The sequence below is a fragment of the Conger conger genome, chromosome 18 (assembly GCF_963514075.1).
Source record: "Conger conger chromosome 18, fConCon1.1, whole genome shotgun sequence".
Classification (NCBI taxonomy): domain Eukaryota; kingdom Metazoa; phylum Chordata; class Actinopteri; order Anguilliformes; family Congridae; genus Conger; species Conger conger.
The window spans coordinates 6014195-6028600 of NC_083777.1; the positions used below are offsets into that span (position 1 = coordinate 6014195).

General features: G+C 41.2%; 1 protein-coding gene across 1 annotated transcript in view; it reads left to right on the top strand.

Moving 5' to 3' along the window:
- The window catches only part of hpse2 (heparanase 2), a 99508-nt gene extending 86077 nt beyond the window's left edge, over positions 1 to 13431 (top strand). Inside the window, exons 11-12 of the mRNA XM_061228803.1 lie at positions 1619 to 1765; positions 13269 to 13431. Coding sequence (XP_061084787.1) covers positions 1619 to 1765; positions 13269 to 13431 — 310 coding nt within the window. The remainder of the gene's footprint in view (positions 1 to 1618; positions 1766 to 13268) is intronic.
- Positions 13432 to 14406: the final 975 nt, after the last annotated feature.

Genomic DNA, 14406 nt, shown 5'->3' on the forward strand with positions numbered 1-14406 from the left:
GTCAGGGATAAGCTAATGTAGAGATATGATCTTGGTGTTTGGGCCAGCTGCCTTGTCATCTTTGGATGAAATAGGCACTCGTGCTTGTTTTCTTTATTGCGTGTAGTGCGATACAGCTTCTCAGGGTAAGAGTGCTGTCCGGCGATCAGGATTGCCTCTGCCTTTTCCTAACCATATCTACGACAGCTAAAATTAAAATCTTCTGCATTTTATTAATATGGATCAAAGTACGCTTAAGTGCCTAGCACTACTGTTTAAGGCTCATTTGGTTTTAAGTCTTTTGCTGCTTGCTCTAGATAAGATAAGATAGAATAGGATTTTACTTAGAATCCAGGATACGAAACGTTCATTCACTTGCTTTTTTTGTTTCGTTTTTAGCAAGATTTTTGAATCTTCAGGTTTGATCTCTTAAGTTCATCCTGTGATTTTGATGGTGTCTTTTGAAACGTGCTGTATGCCAGAGCGAACAGTAAGTTCTTGGCCTGGGTGCTAGTTCTTGTTGAGAGACCTTATGAGCTGGCCCCTCTGACAAAGCCAAGCTGTGACCTTTTGCTCACTGGTCCCACACACAACATGTGGTATTCACTACAGCACTGTTTTTCTGCCATTTGTGTGAGATCCCTTATTGGATTTTATCATGTTTGCCTTATCTTCTGCTAGATATTTATCTTTATGTGATACTCCCATAGTCCCCAACACTTTAACAGCTGAGCAGGGCTCAGATGCTCTTTGTCTGTGTAATTCAAGCACTGTGGTCTGCCACTCTCATAGACACAATCAGCCCTTAAACATGATGAAACTGGGACATCACAACCGCAAAACAGCACATTCTTTGCATATGACAAGAGCCAGTCAAAACCATCAAATACCACACGTTGAATGTTTAATGCTGTTGCGCTCCAAAAATAAAGGATAGGTTTAGAATTATAGGACATTATGACCGATCATTGGATGCAACTGGAACTTTTCCAAGTGCGTGTGATCTTTCGTGCTATTTCTCTCTCAGGTGAATAACGCTCTTATGCTCCTTTGGAGTTAAGTGGAGTCTGGTTTTCCCATCTCCCATTGCGTTCGAATGATTAAGAAACATTACAGGAAGACTAACCTGTCCAGCCAAATGTGGAATTGAGAATTGGGGAGAATGACTTGGGAATTAGACAGTTTAGTTTTTCAGAAAATGTATTTTAGTGCAACAGTTAGGTTTGCACCTCAAGTGAAATAATTCATGTGTATAAATGCTTATACTCACAGTTAGAATCATTTTTGCGATGTTATTGAAGAATTGGTTGAAATGAAAAATACAAAATATAATATAAATGAAATTTGGATCAGCATTGGGTCAGCTTCAGAGTAGCAGATTAAGCTTAGTCCTGGACTAAATAGACTTTTCTATGGAGAATTTCCATTCAAAATGGATTTTTTTATAGGACTAGGCTTAATCTGTTTGTTACACATGACGAGGTCCACTTACATTGATTTTGAATCCACTTGTGTTGAAATGGATGTTGCTGAATAAATATGACCTCATCTATGTGAGGTCTAACTCCCAAATAAAGCAGATAACAGTGGGTCACGTTGTCACTACTGAAATCTTTTTAATTTTATTTTTATCTCACAGTCATAATTATGTGCGAGGATCCATAACCATCTACATCATTAATCTGCACCGGTCCCGAAAGAAAATCAAACTAGCCGGGACCTTGCGCAACAAAACAGTTCATCAGTACCTGTTGCAGCCATTGGGAGCGGATGGACTCCAGGCCAAGTAAGTACATCTAATTAATGAAAACTAATTACATCCTGAAAGGGTTCTGTATCCGCCCGGCCACACCAGAGAGATTAAAGGGGTAGTTCACACTTTCTATGTGTGTTTATTATTTCATTTTTAGCGCACGCTGCATGTTTAGCCCAGTACGTTCTGGAATTTGTGGTCAATAGCAGGACGCAATACGCATTATGTAATTCAAAAGCAACTTGTACAGTGATGTTATGTTTCCAGAGAAGATGCATATGAACAGATTAATGTCAAATAATTTATTCATGATTGTAAACATAAATATCAGTTTTACATCTTCACCAGGACTTCTTTCCTTGAGAACAGCGGTCTTAGGTTGCATGCAATGTAGGAAATTGTTCCAAATGAAAATTAGACGATACATCATTTTAAAAAGAATAATGGGGTAAGATGCACACATACAACCTCTGGGAGCCTGAAGTCCCTGTACAAGCTGCCTTGGAGTGACTCGATGCGTATGTCCTTGCTTTAGACCGCAAACCCTGAAATAGCCCTGTACCAGCCTTTGTGAAACTGGCAGAAACTTCTGCAAATGCTTAAACTATATTCACCACACGAAAACACTGTCTGGGTCAAATGAAAACATACAGTGGATTACATTTGAAATAACATAAAACAAATGGTAGTAAGAGAAATATCCATGTTACACCCTGGAGATCACACACACCTTCCTGGTGCAGTTGGCTGTTTGAGGTGCTGTGGTGGCCGTTGAGTAGTCATTGGACCCTTCAGGGTCTGTTACAATGCCAAGCAACGGGGAGCCATTGAGACATGGCTCAATATCTGTGATTAATCAGGGACAATCAGGAAGAAATCACATCCCTGAACTCTGATTGGTCAGATGGCTGCAGGTTCCTGGGGCAGTGTGTCCGGTGGTGAAAGGAATAAGCAGGCCAGAACAGTAATAGGACAGGTATGCATGATGGGAAACTAGGCATTCCAAACTGGGAGAAAAGTATAACTAAGCTAGCAGTTGAGATCAATGTTAGTGTGGAATTTGAGCCCATATTCTTCTGGTCTCCTGCTCTCGCTGGCTCAGAGGGCCTGCCCCATCATTGGCCCTAACGAGCGTGACTTGTCTCAATTTCCAGCTTTAACGATCACAACTTAAAACATTTTTCACGAAACAAGGGGGCTCTGTTCTCTGAATCTGAAGGAGATCACACCCTCCGTAGGCCCGGGAAGCGGCGATTACCATCATAAGAACGCCGAGCTTGTTTTCTGAAACAATAGCAAACAGCCGTGCTAATGGAATATCCCGTTTCACGGGCCCTGACCTGAAAAATGAAGCAGGGTGAAAACGATGCTGAGGAGGGGGACCCAGGTTACGATAACATGGCGGACCCTCTGTTTACAGTCTGTAATCGCTTAGGGAAAGGCCGTGAACCGTTCTTCCATACATACATAAACAGGACCATAGTTTAGGACTGTCGGCTTAAGAACGGCAAAGTACAGCTAACGCAAACAAGTGCAAACCCTCTGGACCTGGGCTGCCCCTTCCTCTTCCTGGAGATCTACCATACATGGAGGTTTTCATTTCAAGCCCGGTAATTTCACACACCTGATTATAGTAATTTGGAGATCAGACTGCTAGCTTTGCCATTTTCATACTTTGGAAGCATAAAAACATAGCAATTTAATTAACTCATCATGTGTACACGCATTGTGTCTATGCATAATGTATGCCAAAATATAAAGGAAAATGCAATAATTAATGTAAGATTTTAATATGAATTAAAACTAAAGTGTTATTTTAATTGTTGATTAAATTACCACAATAAATAATAAATTCATCCAGGCTCTGGCTGAAATTGGGCCTATGTCTGTTAGTCTGTCTTTGTATATTTGGACTGGCATTGGCATTTACTGAAGCAATGGAAATCTGTTCGACCATTAGCACGACCTGGCAAATTGTTGTATTTACACATAATTTCCTATAGAAACCTCGTCGCTGCTAAATCACCTCATCGAAGCTGAATCTAGGTAATGGGCAAACTACCTCCATGCTACGTCACAACTACGTCCCACGGGAGTCTTACCTGCATCGGCCCTATGTAGCTATGCTATCAGGGTTTCGTAGATATTTGTTTAACTCCCAGGTTCAACTTCAATTGAAATGAAAGCAACCAGTGCAAAATGTCAAGTTGACTGTTAAATTGAACCTCCATATGCGTTTTGTCTCGGTTTATTGAAATTGAAAGCTAGCTGATAAGAAACATCCACAAGGTTGTCCTGTGCATGGTGCGTAAGACTTCAAAGACTTGTTTTGGACTTGTTATAGTTCGTATGTCTTGAGCAATTCACGGCCGTAAACTCTGAGATGTTTGGAACTGTGACACCTCATTAAGCTCCTGGCTCTGTTTTTGAGGTTTAACCCTAATCCTGGAATTACACTGTAAGGATTTTGGTTGTTTGTAGTGTTGAAGGTGGATTATATGGTCATTAATGAACCTGTAACCTCGGGAGCAAAATGTCAGAGATGTTATTCATGGAGGAGGAAGCAAGTTAGGAGGGGGGCGGCTTTTATTAAGAATTTATAAGGACCAGATGTTAATAGGCCCAAATAACCTGGCCGCTGAGACTATATAGTTATAACAAAATTAAATGTGATGTGATTTTACGTTCCTGTTTTTTCTTCCATTTTTGTCACCCAACAGAATGTTCTTTGTGTTTTTTTTTTACTGGAGGACCAAAGTCCTTTCAGTTCTAGTTTAGAAGTCCTTTCATTTAGGAGCCAAGTGATAAGATATACAGTAAAATATAATTTCTAAGACCCCAATAGAAAAATAAAGAATCATGATGTATTTGGACAGCTTGGATGGTGCACTAACATACAATGTGCATGTGGTGAGGCTTTATTGAACTTGAAACTGCCCCAAAGACATTTACAAGGGTTTTCCCATTCATATAAATCTAGCGGTATTATTAAGTATGAGCTATTGTACAGTGCATTTCTCAAACTGATTCCATTTATAATTCAAAGCAGGCACAACACCTCAATTCAATGCCCAATCATCACAATGCCCATGTTCACAAAACAAAGTAAGTATATATTAAATACAAAATTTTGATTTACTGAAAATGCCAGGGATGGAACAGCTGGCCGCAGGGAGGTGACTGGGGGTGATCGTTCTGGTTTGCACTGGCATTTTATACTGAGAATGAGTTTTCACACAAATAAAAACATACAAATCCTCTCTTTTTCCCCTCATGGGTTCTAGGTACACATAATTAATTTCAATAATAAAGACAAAATAAACAAAAACATAAACAAAGCCACATTATGTTCTAAAATAAATAATGGTGCTATATAAATGTGGTGAATGTATTGTGTTGAAGGGGGTAATGCATAAAAACTGTGAGTTATAACAGGAAAAATGTGAAGACATTTAGGGGGTGCATGGTTTCATGGTTCACTATGTTGTAGGTCATTTTAAGAGCTCTTGTTTCTCATTGTTGTGGGTGTAACTGAACTTAAGTCCAGGTGTCCAAGACACTACTGTCCTCACCCAGCTGACACGCTGCCCATTTGTTTTTATGTGTGTACATGGCCTGATTTACGCCGGTACTTTCAAATGAAATGTCTTTGTTCATCTGACAAATGTTAACCCTTATGTTTTAATATATTGTGAGAATAAGAATGAAAAGATGTATGAAATAATAAATATTTATATAATAATAATAATAATAATAATAATAATAATAATAATAATATTAATTCAATAAGACATTATTTTAATGGTTATGTACAAATAGATTTTTATTACTCTAGACGTTTATCACATTGATGTAAGTTTATAACATTGTTTATGAACATGTGACTTAGTATTATATATAATGCATGTAATAAGGGGTAACATAAAATGAATAAGGAAATTACAAAGTGGCAGTACCTGTACAATGCAGAGATATGATGATATCTAACACAATACAGGGATATGACTTTATCTAACATAATGCAGAGATATGACTATATCTAACACAATGCAGAGATATGATGATATCTAACACAATGCAGAGATATGATGATATCTAACACAATACAGGGATATGACTTTATATAACATAATGCAGAGATATGACTATATCTAACACAATGCAGGGATATGACTATATCTAACACAATGCAGAGATATGATGATATCTAACATAATGCAGAGATATGATGATATCTAACACAATGCAGAGATATGATGATATCTAACATAATGCAGAGATATGATATCTATCACAATGGTGGGATATGACTATATCTAACACAATGCAGGGATATGACTATATCTAGCACAATGCAGAGATATGACTATATTTAACACAATGCAGGGATATGACTATATCTAACACAATGCAGGGATATGAGTATATTTGACTCAATGCAAAATGTGGTTGTATATGTGTGACAGAATCTGCACTTGTGGAAAATCTTTGTCACAGAAATGGTGACTGTTTAATCTCCACCCCAAAAAACTATTCTCAGCAGAGTACCTAAACAGACTGCAACAAGCAGAAATCCATGTACCAAGGAACCCTTTCATCTTTGTTTAGAAATGCATAAGCATTGTCAAGGACCCCTTTCTGTATAGTGTAAAGCTTGAGTCTGTTGTATTGAACAGATTTTCAAGTTTGAAATTGTACAAACAAACATTTTGGCGAAGACTGAAAATCATTAAACAGCACGGTATGACATTGTCCTTGTGTATCTTTGGGTTTTCTACCGAAGAGATGGTTAGGTTCTGCTGGGTTACAAAAGCAAATTACATTTTTTTTAAATATAGCCTGCCCTGATATATAATTTTATTCCAATTAAATACTTAATTACTCATGTGATATGAAAGAGACCTTGTGCAATCTTACAAACTCGTAAAGATAACATCATATGCATGAACATAAATGCAGCACTCACCAATTCAGAATAAAATATTTAGTATATGATTTAACATGCACTTTAATACAGTAGGAAATGTACACTGCCAAAATAAAATATACATACAGTGTACTGTAACTGCAAACTATATTCCTGGAAAAAAAAAAAAAACTAAAAAGGCATTGAGATTGACCATGAGAAAATTAAGACAATGAACAAACTTTCAAATGTCCCTGACAATTGGAAGATTGTTCCCAAGCTGAGACCCACAATGTGCAATCCCCCTTTTTCTTCAACCTGGACAATGAAACAACCAACATTGCATCTTACTGCTTACGTAAGATGGCAGCTGCTTTAGGGAATCTAGGGTGCTCAGTTCTGGTGCTAAACGATGCAGAGCTTTGTGAGCAAATAGAAACATTTAAACCAAACCCTGAATGCAACTGGTTGCCAATATAAGGAATCTAAAATTGTGGCGAGAGAATATGTAATCTACTTACTTCTACTTTGCCTGGCAGTTTAATTTTGTATTGGAGCTGAGCGTTAGTATGGCAGCTTAATTAGACTGGATGCCCTGTTTTTCTTGATCAAAAGTATTTTTTTCATCATCACTGAATTTCCAGCACAATTATGAAAAGGCTGGAGATTAATTTAGATTTCTTTTCAAGAAATATTATGACAATGGCACAATCTGGATTATTACTTCACCAAAGAAGTGCTGATTGTAAGTGCAGTAATTGTGTGTGTGTGAGTGTGTGTGAGAGTGTGAGAGTGTGAGAGTGTGAGTGTGTGAGTGTGTGAGTGAGTGAGTGTGTGTGTGCGCGTGTGTACTCGTGTGTGCGCGTGTGTGAGCATGCGTGTGTGTGTTTGTGGGTGGGTGTGTGTGTGTGAGTGCATGAGTGTGTGTGAGTGTGTGAGACTGCATGTGTGAGAATGTGAGTGCTTGTGTGTGCGTGTGAGTGAGAGTGTGTGAGTGTGACTGTGTGTGTGTGTGTGTGTGTGTGTGCGTGTGAGTGAGAGTGTGTGAGTGTGACTGCGTGTGTGTGTGTGTGTGTGTGCGTGTGAGTGAGAGTGTGTGAGTGTGACTGCGTGTGTGTGTGTGTGTGTGTGTGCGTGTGAGTGAGAGTGTGTGAGTGTGACTGCGTGTGTGAGCGTGCGTGTGTGTGTTTTTGGGTGTGTGTGTGTGTGTGTGAGAGTGCGTGAGTGCGTGTGAGTGTGTGAGACTGAGAGTGTGAGTGTGTGAGTGAGTGTGTGTGTGCGTGTTTGTGTGTGTGTGAGTACGTGTGAGTGCATGAGTGCGTGAGTGAGTGTGTGTGTGCGTGCGTGTGTGTGTGTGTGTGAGTGCGTGCTCCAGCTGAATCCCTTGTCTGGGCTTACTGAAAGCCTTGCCTGCTGTAGCCGTGCTCATCTCCAGCTCTGTTCACATCAGCAGGAGGCCGAGAGAGCCGGGCTCACAGCATCCAATCACAAACCTAAAACAGAGTCCTAAATCATTTCCCCACTTATTTTGTGTTCTCATTGCATTTGTCTTTTAGTGGCCTTCATAGTTTGATTCACAAAATTGGCACAAAGCGAACAGAAAGTACTGACGAAGCACTGCTAATAAGCTGCAGCTGCAGCCAATAATGAATCTTATTGTGTATGTAAAGATGGCAAATGTGATCAGTCAAAAAGTAAAGGCAGGGGAAAATATGAACAAGCATATATACAGTTCCGCCCGCCTGTTCTCTGCAAAAACGTTATAGTCTCGCAAAGTTCAATAAGAAAAATGTATTTCTATGGTCTCTCTTTATGTTCCTCTCTTAAGTTTGCCTTGTCAGGTCATCTGTGTGCACACATGCCCACATCTGTACGCGGGGCTGCTGCAGCGCAAACATATGGAACCATTAGGGGAGTTTAATGTAATTTACATCATATTTAAAGGAAATGCGAACTCCGTTTTCCCCTGTGCACAGCGCAGTGCAGAGTGTGCTCACATAGTCTGCCTGGCTCTTTGAACCCGGCAGCATAAATCCTCTGCGGGGAAGCGACCGCGGTGATGAACAGGCGGGCGCGCTGGTGTCACCTCTGAAGCGTCACCGCATCCTTAACGCACCAAACCTCAGAGGAACGGCAGGCTAGAGGGGTTTCACTGGAGAATAGCATGCAGGTAGCATGAGTTGATCACATCACTTCATGGCAGGAGTGTCGACCAAATCCTGACTGAATTTTGTCTTTTGTCGCTTGCATTTAGGAATACAGCTGCATTTTACAGTTGATCAAAGAACGCATTGGTCTTAATGTGTGTCCAAAGTTTGTTGAATTTAACTCAAGCAGCCAGAAATGTTTTTAAAGATACTTTTTCAGCATCTCTGGCCTTAGTACAGAGGAAATGGACGAGCAGAGTTGTGGAGTAAGACAGTAACGGGTATAGTCTCTGTTCCAGAAAGATCCGTCAGTACATTCAGATGACATGAGCAGAGGCAGGACACAAGACTGATTCGCTGTCAGGCTTACTAGATTTCCACCATTGCTTTTATCAGAAAGCTTCTGGAAAGGTGAGAGTAGCAGGGTTAAACATTTTATTTCATTTTATTACTTTTGGACTTGGCAGTGATGGATTGCGTGTCTCTGTCTGAGAAGTGTAGATGGCTGTTTTCTTAATGGATGGCTACGTATGTTCATTTTAGGTCATTTTGATTATGTATTTGTACCTTTTGCTTTTTCATTACATTGTTACATTAATGGCATTTGGCAGACACACTTATCCAGAGCGACATACAGTTGATTAGACTAAGCAGGAGACAATCCTCCCCTGGAGCAATGCAGGGTTAAGGGCCTTGCTCAAGGGCCCAACGGCTGTGCGGATCTTATTGTGGCAACACCGGGGATCGAACTACCGACCTTGTGGGTCCCAGTCACGTACCTTAACAGGCTGCCCTGTTATTTATAGATATGTCAGAAAAACTTGAAATTGTCACTTCTATGGGGGTTAATCGTTGTACAAACATTTGGTTGTATGAACTCATCATTTATGAAAAGGTCATTTATATTGACTGAAATGTCTATTTAAAGACCGGCACAATGGACCTGGTTAATCTTTAAATAACTATTTTATTTCTTGGAAATTATTTCAGGCACAGAAGTGAAGTCTGATATTAAAATCTACTGCAGCAGGCAGAGTTGCTTCAGGGATTTCTTATGTAAAATACATTTTGTGAAATGTGTCTTCAGCTGAAAATCTAATTTTGTGATTTTAGCGCCCTCCAGTGAGAAATGGATGAAAATCACCAGGATATACGCTCAGTGAGCACTTTATTAGGTATTTATTAGACTTATTTTTTAGACTTCTACTGCTGTAGCCTATCCACTTAGATTTAGAGAGATGCTCTTCTGCATACCACTGTTGCAATGTGTGGTTATTTACGTTACTTTCCGAGAACATTGCGGCGGTGACCCGGTCTTGCAGGTTCTTCCTATACAACATACGGAGAATCCGCCCCTTTCTCACCCCCTACTCGACCCAGCTCCTGGTCCAAGCGATGGTTCTGTCCCGCCTGGACTACTGCAATTCCCTCTTGGCTGGCCTCCCAGCGTCTGCCATCAGACCCCTCCAACTCATCCAGAATGCAGCAGCTCGTCTGGTCTTCAACCTTCCCAAATACTCACACGTCACCCCCCTGCTTACTTCCCTCCACTGGCTGCCTGTCATGGCTCGCATCAAATTCAAAACATTGGTGCTAGCCTTCCAAGCAGTTAAAGGGTCTTCCCCAGCTTATCTGCAAAAAATCATCAGACCCTACACCCCTGCCAGACCTCTTCGTTCAGCCTCCACAGGCCGCTTGGCACCTCCCCCTCTCAGAACCTCCACCTCACGCTCACGACTACTGTCTGTTCTGGCTCCACGGTGGTGGAACGAACTCCCCGTTGAGGTCAGAACTATAGAATCCCTCCCCACCTTCAAGCGCAAGCTGAAGACACACCTCTTCAAACAGCACCTCTCCCCATCCCTCCCTACCTCCCTGTGAACCTTAATTGTTGTCTCTGTGACTTGTGTATCAGTATTTTAGTTGGCTAGGTAAGCAGTGTTTGGATAGTTAACTTTGGTGACTTTTGCTCTGTTTGTTTGTTTGTTCAAAAAAAAAAAAAAAAAAAAAAAAAAAAATGGCCCTTGTCCTTATCTTTCTTGTACAGGTAGCAGTTGAAATTGTACTTACCTCTAGGGTCTTTCAGCGAACTTATCCCTGGTTATGGGTATGCACTTTGTTGTACGTCGCTCTGGATAAGAGCGTCTGCCAAATGCCAATAATGTAATGTAATGTATTACCTACCTGTCTGGCCCTTGTCCTCTTCTCCTTTCTCGTTAACAAGGCGCTTTTGCCCAAAGAACTGGATTTTTTTTGTTGTTTTTTGGGTTTTTTTGCACCATTCTGAGTAAACTGTAGACTTTGGTGCGTGAAACTCTCTGGAGAATAGCAGTTACAGAAATGCTCAATGCAGCCCATCTGGCACCAACAATCATGCCACGGTTGAAATCACTGAGATCCCATTTTTCCCCCATTCTGATGGTTGATGTGAACATTAACTGAATCTGTATCTGCATGATTTTATGCATTGCACTGCTGCCACATGATTGGCTGATTAGATAATTGCATGAAAAAGTGGGGTTATATAATAAAGTACTCAGTGAGTGTAGATCATTGCCATGCAAGGCTAGTTTTATTTCCTTTCCACTATTTATATATGTGTTCGCCAATTTAATTGGAGAGATGTCAAAACATGTTTTGTCATTAACGGATCTGTGGCTCAAGTCGAGGAGAAGTGATTTGGCCATGTGTCACTAACTCGCTAACATTAGAACTGATCACAAGCTATCTAGCACCCAAGCTGCTTGCTTTAGCAGGGCATCCTGAGGTAAAATATTAATTAATTGCAGATAAACGGTTGCAATTTTCAATTGCATTTTAAATGTTAAATGTCTTCATCTGTGGGCATTATAATGAAATAGAAATATATTGCATTAGTAAATGAATTTACATGACATTAATCATTTAATGAATACCAAAGTGTCGTGTATGATGTGTATGATGTGTATGATGTGTATGATGTGTATGAAAGTGTTATGTCAGCCTTCTGGTGAGGGGTTCAGGTAAAGTGCTGATGAAAATGTATATTTAAAATGTCACTGTGGTTTATCATTCTCATTAGCTTATTATAACCACCTAAGACCTAGCAATGCATTTTTTTCTCTGTAGGGCCATGAGTCTCTGATCTTAACAAGCACGTATCGTACTGTGCTGAACCCTACAGTACAAAGGACATTCAGTACAAATACATCTGTGAGACTCAGGGGGCAGTTTCAACCAGATGCACCCCATGGAGCTTTTTGCCCCAGATAGCGGGGCATCTCGATCAAATAGGAAAACAATCTTCCCATCGTTACAATTTATTTCCCCTGATGACATATTGGCTTAAGTTTAAGCATTGCATAAATACTAAAGGTGTTCTTATTCAGCGATAAATTCCCATTGTTCTTAAAAGGGAAGGGTTGTGTAACAATGGCTAATGTAATAAAAATGGTGAACGTAATGAAAACTGTTGATTTAATAACATTGTCATTTATAATGCCATAATTGCTGATTTATGTATTAATTGATATTTATTGTAATAACTTATTACAATGTAATAACTGGTGGTTATTACATTTACTGTGGGTTACAATGTTTTTGATGAATAATGTAATACTAAATAAAATTGCACTAGAAGGCCCTTACAGATTTAGAAACACTAAGGTATGAACCCTCACAGACATATTAACTGCAGAGCAGGGTTAAATAGATTTTGAAATTGAAAAAACTGTTATAGTTGTAGTTGTTGCAGTTATTCCACTGACCATCTAGTGAAGTATACTGAAGCTTCACACACACACACACACACACACTCAGACACACACATACACACACACATACACACAAACACACACACACTCACACTCACACACACACACATACACACAAACACACACACACACACACAAACACACATTTTACAGTATATGTACTCCGATAGGAGTCCCCAACAACCCAGTCCTGTTCTGTGAGCTAACTGTTCACTACCTTATGATGATGCTTCTCTGCTTCTATATTGATTTTTTTATTTCTCTGACTCAGTTCATCTATGTCCAGATTTATCAAACTAATGTTTATGAAGGTCAAGGACCTTTCTGCACATTAGCAGCACATAGCACTTTCTTCTCATTTATAGTGTTGCAAACGGTTTGAGAGGCTAATTGGAGAGATTAATGGAGAAACTGGAGAAACAGAAATTGACGAGTTGAACAGAGAGCTGAACTCTACAGGCAGGGTCAGAAGGAGAACCTGATTGGTTGAATGGAGAGCTGTAGCAGGCAGGGTCAGAAGGAGAACCTGATTGGTTGAACAGAGAGCTGAACTCTACAGGTAGGCTCAGAAGGAGACCTTGATTGGTTGAACAGAGAGCTGAACTCTACACCTAGGCTCAGAAGGAGGAGACCTTGATTGGTTGAACAGAGAACTTAACTCTGCTGGCAGGGTCAGAAGGAGACCTCGATTGGTTGAACAGAGAGCTGTACTCTTGTCTGTCTCTGGGCAGGTTTGTGCAGCTGAACGGGGAGCCTCTGGTCATGCTGGACGACGAGACGTTCCCCGAGCTGAAGCCACAGACGCTGCGCACGGGCCGGACGATAGCCCTGCCCCCCATGGCCATCGGCTTCTACGTCATAAAGAACATCAACGCCTACGCCTGCCGCAGATAACAGCACCGCACCACACGGAGAAAGGCCTGTCCTTTACGCACAGCAGGGGCTGCACTGAGTACCCTTTCACTGTCCCGCTTCTCTCCTGCCGCGCCGAGACCAGCTTAGACGTGTCTGTTAATAATGTGTTCAGACATGGCCCAGTCTGGCGAATGTTTTCATTACATCCTGAAGTCGCTTTGACCTTATCCATTGTTGACGGTAAATGCAATCACAAAATCCCCGCCACTCAAGTTTTCTTTTCGTTTTTAGCTCTTAGTGTTTTTAGTTTCCTTAAATGTAAGCAGTCTGCCGGACTGCGGCGCACCGCAGACAGGGAGCCGCAGAGTCCCCCTCGCTGGAGCTCTCAGACGCGGCCGTGCCGTAACGCCGGGCTCAGCGGCGGAGCCGGGTAAAGTGGATACTGCTGTTGCAGGCCGCGAGGCCTCCGCGCTCTCCAGCTTCCCCACGCCCTCCGGAACATTCCGGCCGGAGCAGGGGGGGCCCAGCCTGCAGAGAGGGCCACACTCGACGCCCGAACCCTTCCTTCCATCCCAGCGCTGTTCATCCCTGCTTCGTCTGCCACGATAGCCGACACTTACATTGTTTTGAACGGACACTGAAAACTGTGTTATTTTCTGTATTTTCTTTTTCTTTTCTCTTTTGCTGAAATGGTTCTTTGCTGGTGGGGGGGTGAGCTCTGTTTGTGCTTAAAGACCACATTATCCTCTCTATGCGACTCAAAACTCAGGCAGGCTGGGAGGTTCTCTCTGCTGCTCTGAGTTGAAGCAAGCTAGTTCGACAGAAAAGGGCAGTAATTACCGATGATATCATAGGCCCTGACTCGTTCATACGAGGGAAAATCACTCTGCGTGTATGCGGCAGACATAGTCCGAATACAAGGGAATTTAAATATTTTATTTTAAAATGAATTTTATGATGTATTTGAAGTACTGACCGCTGCTTGGAGCCTGGGCATGGGGATTCAGCAGGCCT